This window comes from Schistocerca serialis, chromosome 6 (assembly GCF_023864345.2).
Source record: "Schistocerca serialis cubense isolate TAMUIC-IGC-003099 chromosome 6, iqSchSeri2.2, whole genome shotgun sequence".
Classification (NCBI taxonomy): Eukaryota; Metazoa; Arthropoda; class Insecta; order Orthoptera; family Acrididae; genus Schistocerca; species Schistocerca serialis.
In genome coordinates, this window is record NC_064643.1 from 429,067,912 (window position 1) to 429,091,895 (window position 23,984).

Genomic DNA, 23,984 nt, shown 5'->3' on the forward strand with positions numbered 1-23,984 from the left:
GCGTGACACTCCGGCCCGCCCGGTTGGCCGCGCGGTCTAACGCACGGCTTTCCGGGTTGGAAGGAGAGCCTGGTCCCCGGCATGAATCCGTCCGGCGGATTTGTGTCGAGGTCCGGTGAACCGGCCAGTCTGTGGATGGTTTTTAGGCGGTTTTCCATCTGCCTCGGTGAATGCGGGCTGGTTCCCCTTATTCCGCCTCAGTTACACTATGTCGGCGATTGCTCCGCAAACAAGTTCTCCACGTACGCGTACACCACCATTACTCTACCACACAAACATAGGGGCTACACTCGTCTGATGTGAGACTTTCCCTGGGGGGTCCACCGGGGGTCGAACCGCACAGTAACCTTGGGTGCGGTGTGGGGCGGCGGAGGGGTGAAGTGAACTGCGGTAGTCGTCGTGGGCTTGTGGACCACTGCGGCTGCGGCGGGGACAGAGCCTCTCCGTTGTTTCTAGGTCCCCGGTTAACATACAATACAAGACACTCCGAGATACGTCCTCTATTCTACCTTGTAGTTCATTTGGTAATTTGGCGTGTAAATGTGCGCCGAGATAATTCTTATCATCTTAACTTTAGGGCATGATTTTTAGCGAACTTTTTAATCAAAGTTTAAGGGCTGGCACTGGCCAAGTAACTCACGGAGGCTAATTTGTTTCTATTCAATTGTATTGATCACTTGTTCTCTAGATAAGATTGTGTAGTTTATGTCTCAGAATATTGTCTGCCGTTGATGTGTGTTGTGTTACAGATAATTGGCACCGGTTGACGCGAGCATACTGGGAACAGAGCACCACGGGGGCAGAGAGATATTTAAGGCCCTGTCCTTTCCTTTACATCTTGGGTTATGTTGTCACTGTTGCGTGATTCCATCTTTCCGGTGGAGAATTATAGCATCTGAAGCTCAATTGCAGTGCAAAGTTGAGTACATTTCTATGTCATTTCCTCTCTCGTGGATCTTTCGTATTAATTTGAATCCTTGGTCTGCTCGCGTTTATCGCTAATTCACATGCAATATTGAAGCAACCTCATTTTAGGAGTACTGTCATATGGTCATGTTCTAGTTGTATTCATTCTAAGAATATTGTTGAGTAATCAACTGAGTAAGTAAATTTGAAGATTGGTTTGGTCAAAATTAAAACACCTGCCTACTTGTTTTAGTCATTTGTATATAGTTTTGTTTAGGAAAGATGGCTAGCCAAACCTTAAAGGACCTGTGTTGTTACCCTTAATCTGTTCCTCAGCTGATTAGAAGTAATGAGAGTTCTAATGGGAATTGTATGGACATTTATAAGTATTTAAATAAAGCTTTACCTGAGCATATTTGTCTAGTCGTATTCAAATTTAAAGTTTTATGGGTCTTGTTCCGGTTAAAGAAATTTATTTGTTATTCGTCCAAGTGATCTGGACTTGTAAGGCAGTCTCCTGTATTATTGTGATGGTGATTTTATAATGCTTTTGAATGTAATAAAATATGTAGCAACTACAACGGAATACTATTGTGATTTTGGTGTGTCACTACCATTACAAGTTTCATAGAGCAACAGAAATGATAGGTTTATTCACAGATAATAATTACACCGAGATCACCGCGATTCGAGACGGTTCCGTGGACACTGCAAACTGGGAGATGGTTGTTGATAGGGTGTGTGATGACCACGGACGGCAGTGCACGCTCTGCAACGTGCCTTCTTGCTGCCTACAGCGTTGATAGAGACTTCTTATGGTAGGGCCTTCCATTCCTCCACCAGTACGGCTGACAACTGCTGGATGATCGTTGGTGCACGTGGTCGTTTACAGTACTTCTCCACAATGCGTCCCACACGTGCTCGATGGGACTTAAGTACATTTTTTTTTTTGCATTTTGATCGTTATTGATCGTTGTGTTTGGTCGTTGCGGACGTCGCAAGACATCCTGTTCAAGTTCCGCGGTTGATCCTTCCACTCAGTTTTTTATTACAGAGGCCAACCGGCTCTCTGACCGAACACGCTGAGCTACCGTGCCGTTCCAAGAGCTTCTCCACCTACACAGTTCGGATGCTGTCACGCATTGCCATCCATAAAAATGAAGTCAAGGCCGAACGGACTCCTGAAAAAACGAACATGCGAAAGGAATACGGTGTCACAATAACACTGACTGGTGAGTACCGTGTTGAAAGATTTGGAGTTCAGTGAAACCATGCAACTTGTGACTTTCACACAATAAGACCTGGACCACCAGAACGATCATATTCGGCAATGTACCTAGGTGCCTTTCGTGTACCCACCTCTCGTCATATGAGGGTACGTCCAGCACGTCGAACTCGATTATTCGCTTTAGGGAGGCATAACGTTTCATAGCGTACTGACCTCCAAATCTTTGAACGGTACATTCATCAGTCAATGTTACTGTGACATTGTGCGCCACCTCCATTGTCGTTACTTGAACTTGCCACTATTTGGCAGGAAGAATGGTATAAGATTCCCTCGAAAACCATACGGAAGCTGTATTCATTCATTCCGAGACGACTGGACCCCGTTTCGAAAGCCAACTGTTTTCCTGCTTCTTATTACGATAGTAAAGTGTTATGTTTTTGATGTTTTTGTTGTTTTCATATTTTTATCTACCATCTGTAGATTATTTTTATTTGCTTCACAAGACGTTAAGCAACAAATTTTCAGTTATGAGTTTCAGAATTACTTTGGCCATCTTCAAAATCCATACGTCACACACGCGTATGGGGAACAAAGCGTCCGCATCTCTCTAAAGTAGACCACAGTAATATTGAGATGTGGTGACCGTGGTGGTCAGGAAGGACGCAACAGTTCATCCTGGAGCTCACGCTTTGAGTACTTTATTATTATTGTTATTATTATTACTGCTGGCGTTTAGTGTCACACAGCCCAATAAAGATTGAATAAATTAAAAGAGGATTCTTGCAGTTCTTGCTTCTTATTGGCTCTACTTTGCGTGGCACGTTGCGAAATTACTCAAGAAATTATTTTGTGTTTCATGTGACGAAAAGGCTCTTCAGCGTGAAACATTAGGAACAGAAGTCTCAAAACTCTTACAGCTCCACGTCAACTTAGCTGCCTGATCCCGTATGAGGGCGGCTTAAGGTACTTTGCAAAGTGCAGATGTAGACTGACGGAAACAAAATTGCTAACCAAAAAATAATGTAGAGTAATGGAATTTCGGGAATGTATTTGTCTAGGTAACATATTTAAGTGATTAACATTGCAAGATCACAGGTTAATCGAAGCGTGAGAGAAGTCGTTGCAAATATGAAATGCAGCTACCTTAATAGCCGGTGCAACAGCCAGAATTTTGAAAGTAAGCGTGCAAACGTGCATGCGTTGTGTTGTACAGGTACTGGATGTCATATTATGGCACTGAGTTTCATGACTGTTGCATCTGGTGTGTCAATTCAGAGACGGTTAACGCTGCTTGTGGATGACGCTGGGGCTGTCATCCGAGGATGTCCTGTACGCGCTCGATTGGAAACAGATCTGGTGATTGAGTAGCCCGAGGCAACATGTCGACACTTGTAGAGAATGTTGGGTTACAACAGAGATACGTGGGCGAGCGTTGGAAAACATCCCCTGGAAGCTGTTCATGAATGGCAGCGCACCACAACAGGTCGATTCACCAGTATGACGTTCAAACTTGCGTGGGTAACCACGCGAGTGCTTCTGTTGTAATACGAAATTACGAAATCGCAATCAGACCGTAACTCCAGGTGTAAGTCCGGTGTGTCTAGCACACAGACAGGTTGGGTGTACGTTGTCAACTGGCCTCCTTGTAACCAGCACACGGCCATCACTAGCACAAAGGAAAAACCAGCTTTCATCAGAAAACACAACAAACCTCCATAGAACCTTCCAATGAGGTCTCGGTTGGCACCGTTGAAGTCAAAATTGGCCTGGTTTGGGTTCAGTGGAATGCACATTACAAGGCGCCTGGTTCGGAGCTGTCCTTGATCTTACCGATTTGTAATAGTTTGTTGTGTCACTGAGATGTCAACTGCTGCTGAAATTGCTGCTGCAGATGCAATATGATAAACCAGAGCCATACGCCGAACCCGGTCTTCTGCCTCGTTAGTGCCACGTGATCGTCCGGAACCCAGTCTTCTTGCGACCGTATATTCTCGCGACCACCGTTGCCAGCAATCATGCACAGTCGCTACATCTCTGCCAAACGTTTCTGCAATATCGAAAAAAGAATTTTCTGCTTTTTGTAGTACTATTACACGAACTCGTTCAAACTCAGTGAGGTGTTGCCAATGGCAACTTTCTTGACTAACATCAGCTCATCACGTCTAAACTCAAAAGCTCACGACCGTTACAGTGTGTATTTAAGGCAAAACTGATTTTCAACCTCAGTGGCACTACTAGCGCCAGTCTTATGCGACTAGAGCAGACATCATGTATCAGATGCTGATAGAGCCCTACCAACTTTCGTTTATGCCCCACAACTCCTTCTTGGTGCTGCGACTTTTTTTCATCAGCGTGGATGTAGATCTTAACGTAGGCAGTTTTCCACGATCACTTTGTTTGCTCGCACTGCGAGGTAATATAGTGCAGTACTTAGACTTCTTTGAAGTGGAACATTTCTGTACCTAGTTATGTACCAAGTTCCTGCTGCCTACTGACACTGTCGGAATCAAATTAAGCAGTATTGTTTTGATGTGCCGTGTAAGTTGCTGTACGCCACAGTTTAGTAGACACATTGTCGCTGTAGCATAGTGCTTTCTCGTCGAGGCCGATGATCCTTTACTTTATGGACACGAATGTGTTGTAGAAAGTCAGCAGGCTACATTTTTAACCGAGCGTCCGGCACCAGCCGTCACACTAATTTAGAAATGAGAGTGAGAAGCAGATGGAGAGAACGCGTACTGACCGTACACGTTGAGCGTGGCGGAGTGCTGGGCGGAGCCGAGGTCGTTGCGTGCGACGCAGGTGTAGAGGCCGCCATGGGCGACGCGCGCGCTCGAGATGTTGAGCTGCGCGACGACGTCGCCCTGGGCGTCGAGCGCGCTGCCCATGACGAGCCCAGCGCGCGGGCTCAGCTCGGCGCCGTCCAGCAGCCAGTGCACGCGCGGCGGCGGGTTGCCCGAGGCCACGCAGCGCAGCGACACGCCGGGCCCCGGCTGCAGCGTCTGCTCGATGAACGTCCACTGCAGCTCCGGCGCCACCGCTGTCCGAACATGCGAGCGGTAGTCACGAAACTTAAACTATCGTCTGGGAAAAATAAGGTTAAATAATTAATTTTTTGATCGTTTCCACGTAATGTCCGCAGCCCAGTTGTACACTGAAACCCCCGCGCGAAATCAGCGTAGCACGCCGATGGAGACAGAACGAAATGAAGCGACCCTTTGATAATGTGTAGCACCTTGCAGTAACTCGTTCCCTGCGTTTAAAGAGTAACAACGCTACAACAGTCCACGCTAAGTTGGTGTGCACAATAATGTCCAATACTACACTACTGGCCAATAAAATTGCTACACCAAGAATAAACAGAGATGATAAACGGGTATTCATTGGACAAATATATTACCCCAGAACTGACATGTGATTACATTTTCACGCAATTTGGGCGCAAGGATCCTGAGAAATCAGTACCCAGAACAACCACCTCTGGCTGTAATAACGACCTTGATGCGCCTGGGCATTGAGTGAAACAGAGCTTGGATGGCGTGTACAGGTACAGCTGCCCATGCAGCTTCAACACGATACCACAGTTCATCAAGAGTAGTGACTGGCGTATTGTGACGAGCCAGTTGCTCGGCCACCATTGAGCAGACGTTTAGAATTAGTGAGAAATCTGGAGAATGTGCTGGCCAGGGCAGCAGACGAACATTTTCTGTCTCCAGAAAGGCCCGTACAGGACCTGCAATATGGGGTCGTGCATTATCCTGCTGAAATGTAGGGCATGGCAGGGATCGAATGAAGGGTAGAGCCACGGGTCGTAACACATCTAAAAAGTAACGTCCACTGTTCAAAGTGCCGACAATGCGAACAAGAGGTGACCGAGACGTGTAACCAGTGGCACACGTACCATCACGCCAGGTGATACGCCATTATGGGGATGACGAATACATGCTTCCAATGTGCGTTCACCGCAATGTCGCCAAACACGGATGTGATCATCATGATGCTGTAAACAGAACCTGGATTCATCCGAAAAAATGACGTTTTCCCATTCGTGCACCTAGATTCGTCGTTGAGTACACCATCGCAGGCGCTCCTGTCTGTGATGCAGCGTCAAGGGTAAACGCAGCCATGGTCTCCGAGGTGATAGTCCATGCTGTTGCAAACGTCGTCGAACTGTTCGTGCAGATGGTTGTTGTCTTGAAAACGTCCCCATATGTTGACTCAGGGATCGAGACGTGGCTGCACGATCCGTTATAGCCATGCGGATAAGATGTCTGTCATCTCGACTGCTAGTGATACGAGGCCGTTGGGATCCAGCATGGCTTTCCGTATTACCCTCCTGGGCCCACCGAGTCCATATTCTGCTAACAGTAATTGGATCTCGACCAACGCGAGCAGCAATGTCGCGATACGATAAACCGCAATCACGATAGGCTACAATCCGACCTTTCTCAAAGTCGGAAACGTGATGGTATACATTTCTCCTTCTTACACGAGGCATCACAACAACGTTTCACCAGGCAACGTCAGTCAACTGCTATTTGTGTATGAGAAATCGGTTGGAAACTTTCCTCATGTCAGCACGTTGTAGGTGTCGCCACCGGCTCCAACCTTGTGTGAATGCTCTGAAAAGCTAATCATTTGCATATCACAGCATCTTCTTCCTGTCGGTTAAATTTCGCGTCTGTAGCACGTCATTCTCGTTGTGTAGTAATTTTATTGGCCAGTAGTGTACACCTAAAATGACTGGAGAATGAAAAAAAATGGAGTGACCCTTTGATAACGTGGAGCACCTTGCGATAACTCGTTCCCTGCGTTTAAAGGGGAAAAACGCTGCTACAGTCCACGTTAAGTTGGCGAGCAACAACAATGTGCAGCACCTCATATAAACTGATTGCCACAGTTTTCGTATCCCAGGCGACCAATTGAAAAGAATTTGCTCCAGTTAAGCGGGTGGGGATAAATATTGATAGGCAGTCGGGTCTCGTCTTATTATTCTAACCAGTATCAGACAGTGCGAAAGCATAGACTTACGACCCTCCTCGCAGGGAGCCACTGATTTAAATGGATGCTGGGGGAAGTAGCAGAAACCGCGACACAAGTAGGATTTAGGAACTACCACAGAGAATATATTCTGAAATTAGCACACAACAACGTAAACTTAACCGAGGGCAGCCTCCACTGACAGACACATTCACGGAATGCCAAATAGTATTCACCTAAAGCTACAGAAGTCGAACTGAGAACATTTCAGAGTGAGAATCCTGAACCATGATAACTAGAACTAGGTCCCGACAGCAAAAAGGGAGGACGGGGAGGGGAAGGGGGGGGTGATCTTACCGCAAGGATGGCGCTGCTGCTCAGCCACACTATCGTGAAATACTCACGATCGCCAGACGATCGAAACGGTGATCGAAACCGAATCATTATTAGACTGTGGGTGGTCATGATGTCACTATTCGTCACCGAGCAGCGACATACTGATTAAAGAAAGGTAGACGCAAGACGTAACTGTATGAAACATAACACACCGAAGATGTGGCGGACTGAGACATGTCTCTCTGGTCCCACTTCTCCTGCCAAGGGACGACGCGTCTACTCCTTTTTCCCAAATAAACGAGAACGCGTAAGTCTAAAATACATTGACTCCACAAGAGGAATGACCCAATTCCTGACTGGGCATAACCCATATACTGCCCATCTTCATCGTGTAGGTGTAAAAGAAGCTGACACTTGTGTATGTGGTAAATACGGCGCCGCTGAACATGTAGTTCTCCACTGCGACAACATTAACACACCTAAGACCGAAAGTAGAATTACAAGACCTAGGAAACGCAATAAGAGATCGGAACAAATGGCACATTCTGAGCATACTAGCAGATGACGTATCTCAAACCCTTAATGAAGCTTACAGACCAAATAGACCATACTTAATAACTCTACAAAACGCAACACAAGCACGACAACAAAACACGTGGCACGAAATAAACACAGACACTGACGCTGAATCGGACGAAACAACAGGTACCGAAAATGAACGTGGCATTAAAACAGTAATCAATACGAGTTCAAAAGACCAATGTGATAACAGAACCTAACAATAGAAAAAAATAAAACAATAGAACCAAAAAACTGTGTAATTAACATTAGATTAGGATTAATTCATAACTTTGTTAACTGGTCGGCACCTGACACTAATGTGTCTACGGGTGACGAAAGTAGTTCCGGTGCCACCCTGCTGGTTCGTCAAGTGGCTAACTGTCACCTGCTGAGTCATAGACCTGGCCGCTGCCTTTTTGCCCCAGAAGTTTCCTAACCTGGTGCAGTTTCGAGCATTGGGACGGCGGTGTGCTCTGTATTCGCGAGCGCCTCAAGACGAAGAAGACGCTCTGACAACTTTAATCTTTCAGTGGCCGCCGCTATTTTGAATACTTTATTAATTCTTCTCAAAATGAGGGCAGCCGAGATCTCTTCACAGATTTCGGTTTCTCTGTACTTAGGGAATTATTATTACAAGGTTTCATTCGTTTCTGTAATTATTTAGTTGCTTTAATTCGCTCCTCAATCTTTAGATACTTAGAAATAAAATAGTCGAGTTTGGAACGGACAAGGGACCAGTACAAACAGAGGAGGGTGGTTCGATCGGCACCACAGAAAGTACCATTGAGGACACGTAGGACACTGAGGGACCGCTTACAGCGGGCTGCCAGGTAATATACATGGGAGGACCAAGAGAGTTTCCTATCGAACAGGAGCCCCAGGAATTTCGTAGTGTCAACGAACGCAAGGGCAACAGGCCCAAGTTGGAGAGATGGTGGGAGAAACCATTTGCCCCGCCAGAAATTAATACAGACGGCTTTGTCAGGGGAAAAGCGAAAGCCATTGTCGAATTGATTGTCGAATTCACAACCTCAGAGCCGAATTTGAGGTCACATGTCTGCATGGCCATGTCCTGCATGGAGCGATGGGTAACAAGAACAAAACTATAGGTGCCAGACTGGAGAACACAGGGTTTGCGGCTAGCCAGTAACTTGCGAGCTACTGGGTAAGGCACTTTTTCCTTTACCCGAATCTCTTCAACAGCACGCTCATCTAGATACACGGGACAATCCCGAGAGGAGGCGGCATGGCCGCCATTGCATTTGATACATCGGGGACAAGGAGGCGGACATTCGCCCTTGTGTGCATCCCTGCCACAGGTTACGCATTTGGCTAGTGTCGACAAGATATTTGAATGTGGTTGAAACGATGACACTGGTAGCATCGCATCGGATTCGGAATGTATGGCCGGACTGTGATAATTTCATAGCCTGCTTTGATCTTGGACGGCAGCACCACCTTATCAAAGGTGAGGAAAAGAGTGCGGGTGGGAACCAAGGAGAAATCGACCTTTTTCATTACATGGTGGACGGCGGATGACACTCTGATCAGAGAGGTAAGATTGTATTTCAGCGTCAGTTAGACTGTCAAGCAGCCTGGTGTAAATTACACCACGGGAAGAATTCAAAGTTCAATGTGTCTCGACACGAACAGGGTAGCTGTGGAGAAGTGAGGTAGCAAGCAGTTGTTGTGTTTGAGAATCAGAAGCCGTTTCCAAAAGCAAAGTGCCATCCCGTAACGAGAGCAGGATTTCACAGGGCCAGCAATTGCATCAACACCTTTCTGGGTAGTAAACGGATTGACTATGGCGAATGACTAGCCGTCTTCAGTACTTGAGACCGCAAGGAACGGCGGTGCAGTGTGAAAGGTCTTCGAATCAGTAGCGTCATTACGTTTACGTTTCCTAGACGTCGATGGGGAGGATTATTGACTCATTGCCAGCGTCTCTGATGGCGCGCTCCTTAACTGGGGGCCTCCTTCACAAGGAGGCGCACCCACCTTAGGTGATTGTTCACACCTCAGGTTACACACCCCGAACACCTGACGGAGGGACCAATCGGCAATTTGGGAAGGTTACATCTCAGGCAATCACCCCACCTGGGCCTGGCCTGTACCAGGGGGTACATGCGAACCCTACCTGTCGACCCGGGGCCGGGAATTATGCGCTACTCAGTCACCTGTTAAGCGTCAGATGTGTGGGCCAGACTTCAGGAGCGCCCAGGGAGGAACAAGAAGAAAAAAAAAAAAAAGATACTCAAACGCCAAAGCGGAAGAACGAGAGGATAAGGGAAACAAAGAAAGGAAAAGGGAGACATAAACAAAGGTGACACTGTTAGCATGTCAGCGACAATGTGCAGAACATTCCCAATAATACCCCAGACATGTTCCCCAAGGGAAGAGAAAAAGAATATCAAGGGGATAGACATGCAGCACGGAAGGGAAAAAGTGCTGCAAAGGCTGGGGCTCCGTGGTAACCAAGCACGAAACTGCCAAAGAGTGGCGAGCCCCTGGAGGAATCCCTAGTGGTGTAGGCAGGGGTTATGTTGACCACACGAACACATTTTTGTGAGACTGGACAGGTGAATCGGTAAGATTTAACTGCTGTCAGGTTCCGTGAGGAGATCTTGCGATCTCGTATGCAGTTTTTGCGAGGTGCTGTGGGCCAGACTTCGTACTGATGTACGATAATGCTCGACCTCATAGAGCACGGGTGGTTGATGTTTTTTTGGAAATCGAAGACATTGCACACATGGCGTGGCCTGATGGCTCTCCCGATTTGAATCCCATAGATCACGTTTGGGATGCATTAGGGAAACGGGTTGCATTACGTGAGCATCCACAAACCACTCTCCAAGACTTGCGAGCAGCTCTGTAGGAACAATGAGCGTTATTGCCTCAACACGAGATTGATGACATCATTCATAGCATGTCCCGTCGTTGTCAGGCCTGTATTGATGTCAGAAGTGGTCACACCCCATACTAAACACATTAACCAGTTGTCAGAATGTGTGTGCAAATCAGTTATACACATTGCAGTTGATTATGTTCTGTATTCTTTACATTGTTCCTACTTCACTGTCACCTGTTTATACTGTTTTACGGCAAGATAAAAGCAACCTCGCAAAATTTCCGTTTGTTGCTTTAGTTTTGGACACCAGTTTTGTAATCTTGCTTTTTTTTTGTCTAATCCAAACCCAATTCCACCTTGCAAGAAGTGTCCTATCCTCCTTCACCCATTCCTTAGCATCAGCACAACCAGGAACTATCCCACTACTCTAACAATGGCAATACTCTTCAAGAGCATCATTTCAGTCAGGCTTTCAGTTTTGTGTGAGTTCTTTATTAGGCATGAGGATGTGGTGACTAGAAGTCAATATCGCAATAATAATTTGAAATTTATCTACTCCAACCCACTCTCCAACAACAGATCCCCACACATACAGCACCTTATTTTTCTATTCCACTGTCCCAACCAAACAAGTTCTTAACCGGATCATCAAGCACCAGAGGAGAATGCAAAGTGGAACCCCGAAAGTCATAAAATCAACACCCCCAGCAGGATTACCAGGCCATCGCAACATTTCTTCATCATATCAAAATCAACAGTTTTAATATGAAATCCACACTTGTTTATCATCCTTTGGTACTTTTATTTTCAACTTTGTTGTATAGTATACAGAACCTATGTAGCTGAAGAGCAGGTACTCAGCTACTGCCAGAGTGCAACGACACAGACACGAAAAAAAGAAAAAGAAGAAAAAGAAAACGGAAAACACAAGCTCCGCTGTGACACGAGAGAGAAGAGGGCTACCTCCGAGGGTGAGCTCGGCGCTGCCCTGCGCGCTCTCGTCGCCGGAGCGCGCGACGCACTGGTACATGCCGCGATCGTGTTTGCCCACGGACTCGATGACCAGCACCTCCCCTCCGTGTAGCACGTTGACGCCGGCGCCCTCCGCCAGCGGGCGACCGTCCTTGAGCCAAGCCACGTGCAGGCCGCTGCCGTCGCCACCGCCGCCGCGCACGGAGCAATTGAAGGAGGCTCGAGCGCCAGCGTCCACCACCTGCGGGCATACAAAATCAGGAAGCTGCCCTTTCCGGTGCTACAAACGAAAATGCAATGTATATTGTTGCTGTGGTCTTCATTCCGAAGACCGATTTGATGCAGCTCTGCATGCTACTCTATCCTGTGCAAGCCTCTTTGTCTCCGGAAACCTGTTGCAACCTACATCATTCTGAATGTGCTTAATCTCTTGGTCTCTCTCTACGATTTTCAACCTCCCCCCTCCATCGCCCCCCCCCACACACACACACGTCTCTCCAATACTAATTGGTTATCCCTTGATGTGTCAGAATAAGTCCTATCAACTGAACCCTTCTTTTAGTCAAGTTGTGCCACACATTTCTTGTCTCCCCAATTCTATTCATCACCTCCTCATTAGTTACGTGATACACTCATCTAATCGTCAGCATTCTTCTGTAGAATCACTTTCGAAAGCTTCTATTCTCTTCTTTTCTAAACTGTTTGTCGTCCATGTTTCACTTAGATACGTACCTCTTAAGTCTATATTCGATGTTCACAAATTTCTCTTCTTCAGATTCGCTTTTGCTACGGTCGCAGGTTCGAATCCTGCCTCCGGCATGGATGTGTGTGATGTCCTTAGAGTAGTTAGGTTTAAGTAGTTCTGTGTCTAGGGCACTGATGACCTCAGACGTCAAGTCCCATAGTGCTTAGAGCCATTTGAACCAATTGAACCAGAAACGCCATTCTTGCCATTGCCAGGCTACATTTTATACCATCTCTGCTTCGGCTATCATTAGTTATTTTGCTGCCCAAATAGCAAAACTAAACTATTACTTTAAGTGTCTCGTTTCCTAATCTAAATACCTCAGCATCGCCTGATTTAATTGGACTACATTCCCTTATCCCTGTTTTGCATTTGTTGATGTTCATTTTACATCCTGCTTTAAGACGCTATACATTTCGTTCAGCTGCACTTCCAATTCATTTTCTGTCTCTAACGGAATTACAATCTCATCTGCAAACCTCAAAGTTTTTAATTTCCACTCTCGGAACGCATATCACACTCATTTATTGCTGTTTTTCATGGAACAGCGAGCCAGCTAACATTTGACAAGGACAAATATGGAATGATCGTGGGAGGACGAAAGAACGGTATTTGTAGTTACGTTGTTGCAGTCTTTAGTCAGGCTGGTTTCATACAGCTCTCAGCGTAAGTCTGTCCTGTGCAAGTCTCGCCATCTCTGAATAGCTACTGTTGATTAATGTCTTCATGTTGTTGTTGTTGTCTTCAGTCCAGACTCTGGTTTGATGCAGCTCTCCATGCTACTCTATCCTGTGCAAGCTTCTTCATCTCCCAGTACCTACTGCAACCTACATCCTTCTGAATCTGCTTAGTGTATTCATCTCTTAGTCTCCCTATACGAATTTTACCCCCCACGCTGCCCTCCAATACTAAACTGGTGATCCCTAGATGCTTCAGAACATGTCCTACCAACCGATCCCATCTTATCGTCAAAATGTGCCACAAACTTCTCTTCTCCCCAATTCTATTCAATACCTCCTCATTAGTTACGTGATCTATCCATCTAATCTTCAGTATCCTTTTGTAGCACCACATTTCGAAAGTTTCTATTCTCTTCTTGTCTAAACTACTTATCGCCCATGTTTCACTTCCATACTGTCTTCATATTTACTACAATTCCCCCCTCTCCTTTCCTCTGTTACCAGACTGGCTATTCCTTGATGTCTCTGACCCCTCTTTTAGACAAGTTGTACCATAAAGTCCATTTCTTCCCCAAATCAGTTCAGTAGCGCCTCATTAGTTATTCGATGTACCCATCTAATCTTCAGCATTCTAAGGTAGCACCACATTTTAAAAACTACCTTCTTGTCTGAACTTATCGCCCACGTCCCGCATGTCATTTCCGTACGAGGCTATGCTCCAGACAAATATCTCCACAAAAACTTCCTAGCTCTTTAGATTTGTACTAGATGTTGACAAGTTCCTGTTTTCAGAAAATGGTGTTCGTGCTATAGCCAGTATCCTTGGGCTATCGTCGGTTACGTTGCTGCCCAAATAGCGAAACTCATCTATCATTTCCTTATATAATTTGACTACATTCCATTATCCTTCTTTTACTTTTGTTAATGTTCGTGTTATAACTTCTTTTCAAAGCACTTTCCGTTTCGTTCAACTGCTCTCCAAATAGTTTACCGTGTCTGACAGTATCTTCGGCAAATCTTAGCTTTTATTTCTTCTGCTTGAACTTTAATTCCTTCTCCGAATTTCTCCAACGTTTCGCGAGTACTCCGTTCTTAGTGTACACATTGGGTAACATCAGGGATATGCTACAAATCCGTCTCACTCCATTCTCAACTATTACTTCCCTATCATGACCTTCGACCCTTATAACTGCAATCAGGTTTCAATACCATATGTATATAACCTTTCGCTCCCTGTATTTTATTCCTGCCACCTTCAGTATTTCAAACTGTCTAGTCCAGTCAACATTGTCAAAGGCTTTCACCCAATGTACAGTGGCTATAAATGTAGATTTACCTTTCTTCAGTCTACCTTCTAGGGTGGGTATTACCTCGCGTATTCCACCGAAACCCTAACAGATCTTTCCCGAGGTTGATTTCCACCAGTTTTTCCATTCTTATATAAATAATTCGCATTAGTATTCCGCAAGCAAGACTTATTGAACCAGAGGTTCGGTAAATTTTTGAGACCATTACCCCTGAACGAGATCCTATAGAAACCAAAACCGTCAACTTAGTTTCGTATCTAAGTAAACTTTAGATTGGAAAAAAAGTTGTTTTAACCGTACTATTTATAAAAAACAATACATACGGTTTCATTAACGTCCAACAAATAAAACACAAATTTTGATAGGTGTTACGTTAAACCAGATACAATAAAAGGCATAACGTGGTTGGTAATACTTATTTATAAACAGTTTTTGTTTTATTCAGTTTGTTCCGACCATGGTACATCACAAAACGTGTTCCAAATTAAGTCAGGTCCTTGGTTTTGTTTTCGTTGTCACTACAGTCCACTTTCATACCTGTAAGTTGGGACTAATGGAATCCGTATTCATAAAGTTTTTTGATATAGTGGATAGTCGCCACCAATCTCCAAAAAAAGGGTCACGAACATTTAGTATTCTTAGTCAAAAATATAACGCAGCTGAATTAATGTAATATATGTTTTTCCATGCACATTTCGCTACAATTTATTATGAAACACCCTCAGAAGCCTGTAGAATACGCATATCTACCTGCTGCTCATGCCATTTATTTAGCTGCACTTGGACGTAATTTCAAGATCATGAATTTAGTATTACTATACTTTGTTCATCGTAAGTTCAACACGGTTGTCAACGTTGCGCTGTGTATTTTTAGCGAAGAAAAGAGAAGAGCTGAACAGGCTACCAGCACTGTTTTTATGTCCAAGAAAAGAGAGACAGAGATAATAAAAGTTTACGCTGTAGTATTCTGAAGTCTAGTATGCGTTGGGCAAAAAATGGTTCAAATGGCTCTAAGCACTATGGGACTTAACATCTGAGGTCATTAGTACCGTAGACTTAGAACTACTTAAAGCTAACTAACCTAAGGACATCACACACATCCATGCCAGATGCAGGATTCGAACTTGAGACTGTAGCAGCCGCGTGGTTCCGGAATGAAGCGCCTAGAATCGGTCGACCACAGCGGCCGGTTGGGCACAAGACTGTGCCTCACCGTCGCAGAGCTGCGTCTGAAATGAGTCCTCGACATTGTGTCTTGGGTCCGTGACGTAGCATCTTGATTCTGGTGCTTGCGGAACAGTAATTCGCAGACGTTTTGAGTCCTACCCGAAATGAGATTCTGTGACTTGTTGCGGAAAATTGCCCTTTGCGGTCACGAGGCAGCGACAAGTAAAAATCGTAGAGCAACGCCGTGCAGAATACAGCGTGACGGCCACAACATCCCACATATTTCATAAATGGCTTTCTATTCGCAGATGCGGTGACCCGGTCACTGCCTGTATTCGCGTTGCAGCTGCAAAATTGGTTGACGTCATTCGTGGTTCAGATGCAACAGATGTTCAAAGTCTTCGAATGACATTCGATAAAAATTTTCGAACTGCCTATTCTTGTCAGCAAGCTGTTCACTGAAAGTTTTGTTTCCGCCGTACAAGAAATGGTTCAAATGGCTCTGAGCACTATGGGACTTAACATCTGTGGTCATCAGTCCCCTAGAAATTAGAACTACTTAAACCTAACTAACCTAAGAACATCACACACATCCATGCCCGAGGCAGGATTCGAACCTGCGACCGTAGCAGTCGCGCGGTTCCGGACTGAGCGCCTAGAACCGCTAGACCACCGCGGCAGGCCTCCGCCGTACATTGCCCTGCTTTTTAAAGCTGGTGTTGCCCACTGAAGAGCGCTTTTTCCTCTTTTTAAATGACTCGCTCCAGCTGCGATCCTGTAATGCACACAGACTGGGGCAGAACCACTACGCGCGGCGCTTCACAGCTTTGCGAACTTCTGCTCGTTGCGTCGCAACCCTGTCCGAACTGAACGCGTGCGTACACTTCGTATCCTTTGATGCGTCTGTCGGTTGAGTAGGACAGAATTAGATATCGGTTTGCGGTATTTTTTTGTGGTGGAAGGCGTGGGTGGAGGAACAGAGGAGAATTGATCTCCCATTCCTCTAGCTGGACTTGGTAAACAGGAAGTGTCAAAGGAGAGGTAAATATTGCAACATCTTACGTAAATTCATTGCACTTTCGTCAATTTTCAAGACATTTACCACCATACGGTGGCTTGCGGAGTGTATGTTTGTAGATGTAGACGTCCAGACAACAGGTTGAAAGTATTCAGCGAGACGCTCTTAATGTGGATGCACCTGAACTACCCACATATTATTTGGTTCGTCAAATTGAAATTATCATAAGACTGGTAAAAGCGCAATGAAGTTAATAGTAAACTTGATTAAATTGGTTCTGGGGGAACAGACGAATCACCATGTAAAATACTCAAAATACAAAAATTATTAAATTTATAAAATAACTAGTGTTCCGGTGGTGTAATGGGCATAAGACGCAGTATGCTGAAATTTCGATTGCTTTACTACTGCAAATGCTTTATATAATGAATTGATAATACTACCAAAAGAATTTTTGATGAAGTAATCCCACCCAATGAAACCTGAGTATTTATGTTGACGTGGAAATCGACGAAACTGCAATGAATTTGTGAAGATTGTCAAAATATTGACCTTTCTCCTGACACTTCCTGTTTACCACGGCCAGCGAGAGTAGGGGAGGAAAACTCTACTCTGCTCCTCTCCCTCCCTCCTCCGCTGTTAGAAAAAAAAGTCGCAAACCAATCTTGAATTCTTACCTTTAAAACCGACAGACGTGTCAGTTTTAAGCAAGCAGCAAGTAAGGGATATTCACCAGCAGCAAGTGTACCCAGGATGATGAAATCTCTGAAATATTTCATCATTCACCACGAAACTAATACTCTTACAGTTTACTACTCATCTCTGTAACCATGCATTGTATTTATGGCGGATACAGCATCAAACGATTGATTTAATGAATCCTACTTCATGAGAGAAAAATACAGCAGCTTTACGTGTTGTAATGATCGTGTTTGACAAATTATAGAGAAGTTATTATTCAAAGTAACTGTGACAATGACTTCTTTATAAAGCAATTTTTTATCTTTTTAAATATTAATATTGTCAACTTGTATAACAGATATTTACGAAGTCAGGTATGTTGTAGAGCATGGCAACGGGCACTGTGCTCTAAAGGGAATCCCCATAACAGCAAGTTCCAACGCGCCGGCTGGCAGGTTTTCCAGTTAAGCAGCTCACAGAACCCTCTGGCGTTCGGCCTCCCTTCCACGATTCATCGCGTGCGTGCGTGACGGGATTAGCGGTCTTTAAGAATCCCTGTTCCCTCCCGCAGCGGGAAGGTAATTCGGCACGTCCCGAGCATGCGACGCTAAGACGGCAGGGCTCTTCACATTCTAGGGTTTCTTTTAATGGTAATTTGCGTTCCAGAATACCCACAAGTTCTACAAAACCGTCCACCCGGCGTAAAATTGTTATCCGAAAGTAAAAAGCCCTTTCAGTTTCTACGAATGATTTCATGTAGTGCTGCCCCCTACACCAAACTTACTAAGATGGTGACATTAAGGAAGCAGGACTGTGAATAAATGGGAACTCTTCTAACATGCGGTCAATAGAGCTCCACACATTTTGGACTAACATTCGTTAAAAGAACATAATTTTGACTGATGACATACATTTTTTCTTCGCTTTTAGTTATTCTACATTTCGGAAGCAATTTTAGATGAGGTACACAAAGCCATTCGATATATGAAGGAAAGAAAGTCGCTTGGGATAATATCATTTCAGTACCAATGATTAAAGGTGGAGGCAAAGTAAAGAAATAGGAATTTGGAATTTATTTACATAATGTCTGCGAAAGAAGGAAATTCCGCAAAAGTGACAAAACTGTTATTGCTGCAATTAGCATAACAATACTATGAGACGAAGCGGCCATTCGGATCACTTTAATAACTTGTTTGATATCTTGATCACACATTTTATTATTTCCAAAATCACCTTACGCGTTTCGACATTCCGTCATTTTCAAAGGCTATAAAATACAACAAAAAACTAGTATCGAGAGATACGAACAACAACAACTTTGTGTTCTGCCTTACGGCACGTTTTGTCATGGGGGACCTCTCTGAGGTCCACCGCATGAGCGTCTAGGGAAGTGATTCCAGTGGTGGTTTCCCGTTGCCTTCCACTGATGATGATGAAATGATAAAGAGCACAACACAACACCCAGTCCCTGAGCGGAGAAAATCTCCTACCCAGCCAGGAATCGAAGCCGGGCCCCTTGGCGTGACAGACCGCCGCGCTGACCACTCAGATATCGTGCCGGACAAAACATATGAAAATATGTTACATTTCACCATTTATTAGAGACATAGTATAATGGGTAGAATATGGCTTTCTAGCTCACCGGTGATATGTCAATCACGTAAAAGTGTTCATTAGATACATTGTATATCCTTAACATTCTCAATTACGGGACAAAGTGCAAACTACTACCAAGGAACAAATTGGAAGTCGACTGGACTAAACCGCTAGGCGGCGCCGGATACGTGCTACACGCTGCATTTGTTTTCTGCTGCGTTTTCATTGTTACATCGTATAAAACTACTTCATCAGTAAAGAATTCTTGGAAAACAGTTTAAAATGTTTTATAAAAGTATTTTTTAAAATAACAATGTGCCGCAACTCTTTTGAGTGGTCGAAAACAATACAGTGGAGGAGCACACTGCATCGTTCTAGGGTACGTGAGCTCAGCATTCTGTTAACAAAGACCAGGAAGACCGCGTGAAATGATGCTGCTCCACGATAACGCCCACCCTCATTCTGCTAGACTGACAAAAGACACTATAAGGAGTTGGATTGGCAAGTCATTCCGCAGCCACCTTTTTCACCTGATCTTGCCCCCTCAGAGTCGGCAGACTGTTGTAAATAATAAAGGAGGATATACACTCCTGGAAATTGAAATAAGAACACCGTGAATTCATTGTCCCAGGAAGGGGAAACTTTATTGACACATTCCTGGGGTCAGATACATCACATGATCACACTGACAGAACCACAGGCACATAGACACAGGCAACAGAGCATGCACAATGTCGGCACTAGTACAGTGTATATCCACCTTGCAGGCTGCTATTCTGCCATGGAGACGATCGTAGAGATGCTGGATGTAGTCCTGTGGAACGGCTTGCCATGCCATTTCCACCTGGCGCCTCAGTTGGACCAGCGTTCGTGCTGGACGTGCAGACCACGTGAGACGACGCTTCATCCAGTCCCAAACATGCTCAATGGGGGACAGATCCGGAGATCTTGCTGGCCAGGGTAGTTGACTTACACCTTCTAGAGCACGTTGGGTGGCACGGGATACATGCGGACGTGCATTGTCCTGTTGGAACAGCAAGTTCCCTTGCCGGTCTAGGAATGGTAGAACGATGGGTTCGATGACGGTTTGGATGTACCGTGCACTATTCAGTGTCCCCTCGACGATCACCAGTGGTGTACGGCCAGTGTAGGAGATCGCTCCCCACACCATGATGCCGGGTGTTGGCCCTGTGTGCCTCGGTCGTATGCAGTCCTGATTGTGGCGCTCACCTGCACGGCGCCAAACACGCATACGACCATCATTGGCACCAAGGCAGAAGCGACTCTCATCGCTGAAGACGACACGTCTCCATTCGTCCCTCCATTCACGCCTGTCGCGACACCACTGGAGGCGGGCTGCACGATGTTGGGGCGTGAGCGGAAGACGGCCTAACGGTGTGCGGGACCGTAGCCCAGCTTCATGGAGACGGTTGCGAATGGTCCTCGCCGATACCCCAGGAGCAACAGTGTCCCTAATTTTCTGGGAAGTGGCGGTGCGGTCCCCTACGGCACTGCGTAGGATCCTACGGTCTTGGCGTGCATCCGTGCGTCGCTGCGGTCCGGTCCCAGGTCGACGGGCACGTGCACCTTCCGCCGACCACTGGCGACAACATCGATGTACCGTGGAGACCTCACGCCCCACGTGTTGAACAATTCGGCGGTACGTCCACCCGGCCTCCCGCATGCCCACTATACGCCCTCGCTCAAAGTCCGTCAACTGCACATACGGTTCACGTCCACGCTGTCGTGGCATGCTACCAGTGTTAAAGACTGCGATGGAGCTCCGTATGCCACGGCAAACTGGCTGACACTGACGGCGGCGGTGCACAAATGCTGCGCAGCTAGCGCCATTCGACGGCCAACACCGCGGTTCCTGGTGTGTCCGCTGTGCCGTGCGTGTGATCATTGCTTGTACAGCCCTCTCGCAGTGTCCGGAGCAAGTATGGTGGATCTGACACACCGGTGTCAATGTGTTCTTTTTTCCATTTCCAGGAGTGTATTATTGATGACTAAAATCTGTATGTGTATCTGTTGTGTTTATTTAACTTATGGAAAAACACTAAAAACTTATGCACCAACCCAATAGGACAGTATCGTGCAGTTTCATGTAGTGTCATGCAGTCTAAATGAGCATATCTTCAGTTCAACCTCGCAAGTTTTCAAACCTGAATTTTTTGTTTATTGCAGTTAAGCCTTCGAATGGCTGCATTATGAACTCTATCATTTCCTATGTAGCTATATTCTATTTTGCATATTCTAGTTCATATCTGACCCATGTTTTTTTTCGCCCTACCGCTACTTCCAGTACCAAGTTCCTACAGTTGGATGCCATAGATTTCTTTCCTCACCTATTCCTTTTAGTATGTCTTTATTTAGTACTTTATCGGTCCGATTAATTTTTAACATCATATTTCACCACATTTCAACTTGTTTCAGTGTCTTCTTCTCCTGAATTCCGAAATTTCACTTCTCACTCCAATATAATGCTGTGCTTCCGACGTGTACTTCATTTGCATTTCAATATCTGATAGCGGTAGAGCTTTATTTATGGAAGAAACTTTTCTCCACCATGCAGATCTGCATCTGATATTATCTTCTTTGCCTCGGCCAGTGTGTATTAGGTGCAATTTATCACAAATGAGAACTAGTTCCGATCACTTCATGATAATCATTGATCTGATTCATCAGGAACTGTGAAACCAATTTTTTAAATAAAAGAACAGAGTTATTAGCTATAAAATAAAAGAAACTGCACTGTAGTAAACTAACAACATTCAGTGTATCTAGAATTTTGCTCATGAAATGTTGTTACAATACTCCTACAGTGCTGTTGATTTTAATTTACGGCTAATGACTGTGTTCTTTTACAAAAAACTGACTTGCCACAAATCGTGATTAATCAGATATAACTATGATCTTTAAGTGATCGAAGCTATTTATCATTTGCGACAAATTGCAACTGAGTTTCAACCTGCTGTTCATTATTACGTTATGGGCTTTGTGTGCACGTAACGTGCTTTGTAGTCTTGAATTTGATAGGATGTAGTCCACGTACATCTCTCTGTGTCTTCTGGTAATAACAATAATTTTTTTACGTTGTATTTATGGGAGAAGTTGTGCACAACAACAACAATAGCAACAACAACGACAAACCTGTGGCGGAACTTTAAAAAAAGTCTCTCTCCTCTCTCATTCCTTCCACCGAGCCCATAATCTCTACTTCTCCTATTTTGCATTCCGTCCCCTATAATTGCGTTTCAATCACCTACAAATTTTCCTCTTCTTTCACATATTTTATCGAATCTGTCTTTCCTCATAAACTGTCTCTATTTTCTCATTATCATCTTGTGCTGTGCTTCCCTAAGTCCATACGATGTTGGTTGGTGTTATCTTAATTTCAATCCTCAGAAGAATAAATCAGTAACTGTGTTGCTTTTTGTAACTCACTTTGTAACCCACATTTCTAATCATAATGTTGCCAACATCTGCTACACAAGTTATTGATAAGTGATACTTGATAAATTGGTGGCAGATTCAAATGGCTCTGAGCACTACGGGACTTAACTGCTGAGGTCATCAGTCCCCTAGGACTTAGAACTACTTAAACCTAACGAACCTAAGGACATCACACACATCCATGCCCGAGGAAGGATTCGAACCTGCGACCGTAGCGGTCGCGCGGTTCAAGACTGTAGCGCCTAGAACCGCTCGGCAACTCCGGCCGGCTTGGTGGCAGAGACAATGACTTGAGTGTTACTGTAAGTAGGAGGCGAATTTTCCTAGTCGGGTAGTGTTTTAGTGATGTTGGGCCTCATCTAGAAAAGAACAGCCTTCGAAGCAATGTAAATAAGGCTAGGTGGTAGTGACAAAATCCAGAGCTGGCTTGAGTGAACATATTTTTATGGAATACATTAAAAGTATTCGCAGTTGCGAATAACGACAACCATCAACTCTAGAATGGATTGACGACAATGAAAATTTGTGCCGGACTGGAACTCGAACCCGGATTTCCAGCTGACCGCGAGCGGTTGCCTTACCATTCGGACATCCGTGCACGAGCCACGGCCGGACCCAAACTTCCATATGTCGTCGACCATGCGTCTGCGACCTAGGCTCGTACATCCATTGTGTATATTCCCGTACAGGTCAGAAGTTGTTCTTGAAAGTCTCTTGTCCGGTGTAATCAGAGAAATATGATATTTCAGGGCCTGTGTTATTCTGATTACGATGCAAAGGTCCTGTGGACATGTATGAATGACCAAAGGAACAGGCACTGCGACGACTACAGCCGTTATGAAATACATCAAATGTATTCGCAATTGCGAATAAGGATAACCGTCAGTGGTAGGATGACTTTAATCTACTTTCAGACGGGGCAGTCAAAATATTTTTGAAACAGAAGAATCTAGTGGTAGCTGAGAGATTTTAGGGAGAATGCTACAAGTGTTTAAGCTGTGACATTCATTTCACTGTGAGAGTAGTTGATATGGAAGAACTATTAACACCGTCTCGGCAGTATTGGCGAGGTTGGTGACCATAACTTCATTACTGAAACTACTAGCACAGTGCTAGAAGACGGATATGCTTTTGCGGCTGGAGTGGGTTTTCTGCTCATGTCACTGGATCCTAATCCTCTTAATGAACGTCATAGGAAGTGCTGTGTACTGTATTTCATTGGGCGTAGGCGCTATAGCAATTTGCGTGCACGGGATTCTCCGACAACAAATATACGCTTGGGCCCGTGTATCACAAGAAATATCGTATCATTTTCATTTATTAACCCCATGCTTGCTCTTACTCAGTAATCTTATTTCCAGCACAAATGTAAAATTTGAGACGTACACTTAAGACTTTAAAATAGAAGATGAAAGGCTTTCTTGGCACTTTTATTTTATTTTGAACTGTAGGAGCAGTCGTAGTAGTAGATGCAGCAGTAGTGTAATCATGATCGCAAACATC

The 23,984-nt window shown here is 44.9% G+C and overlaps 1 protein-coding gene across 1 annotated transcript in view; it reads right to left on the reverse strand.

The window, feature by feature from the left end:
* Window positions 1–23,984, reverse strand: part of LOC126484903 (Down syndrome cell adhesion molecule-like protein Dscam2) — a 505,795-nt gene that overhangs the window by 280,240 nt on the left and 201,571 nt on the right. The window contains exons 7-8 of the mRNA XM_050108503.1: window positions 11,823–12,072; window positions 4,878–5,174 (exon numbers count right to left, since the gene is read on the reverse strand). Of these exons, the coding sequence (XP_049964460.1) occupies window positions 4,878–5,174; window positions 11,823–12,072 (547 nt within the window). The remainder of the gene's footprint in view (window positions 1–4,877; window positions 5,175–11,822; window positions 12,073–23,984) is intronic.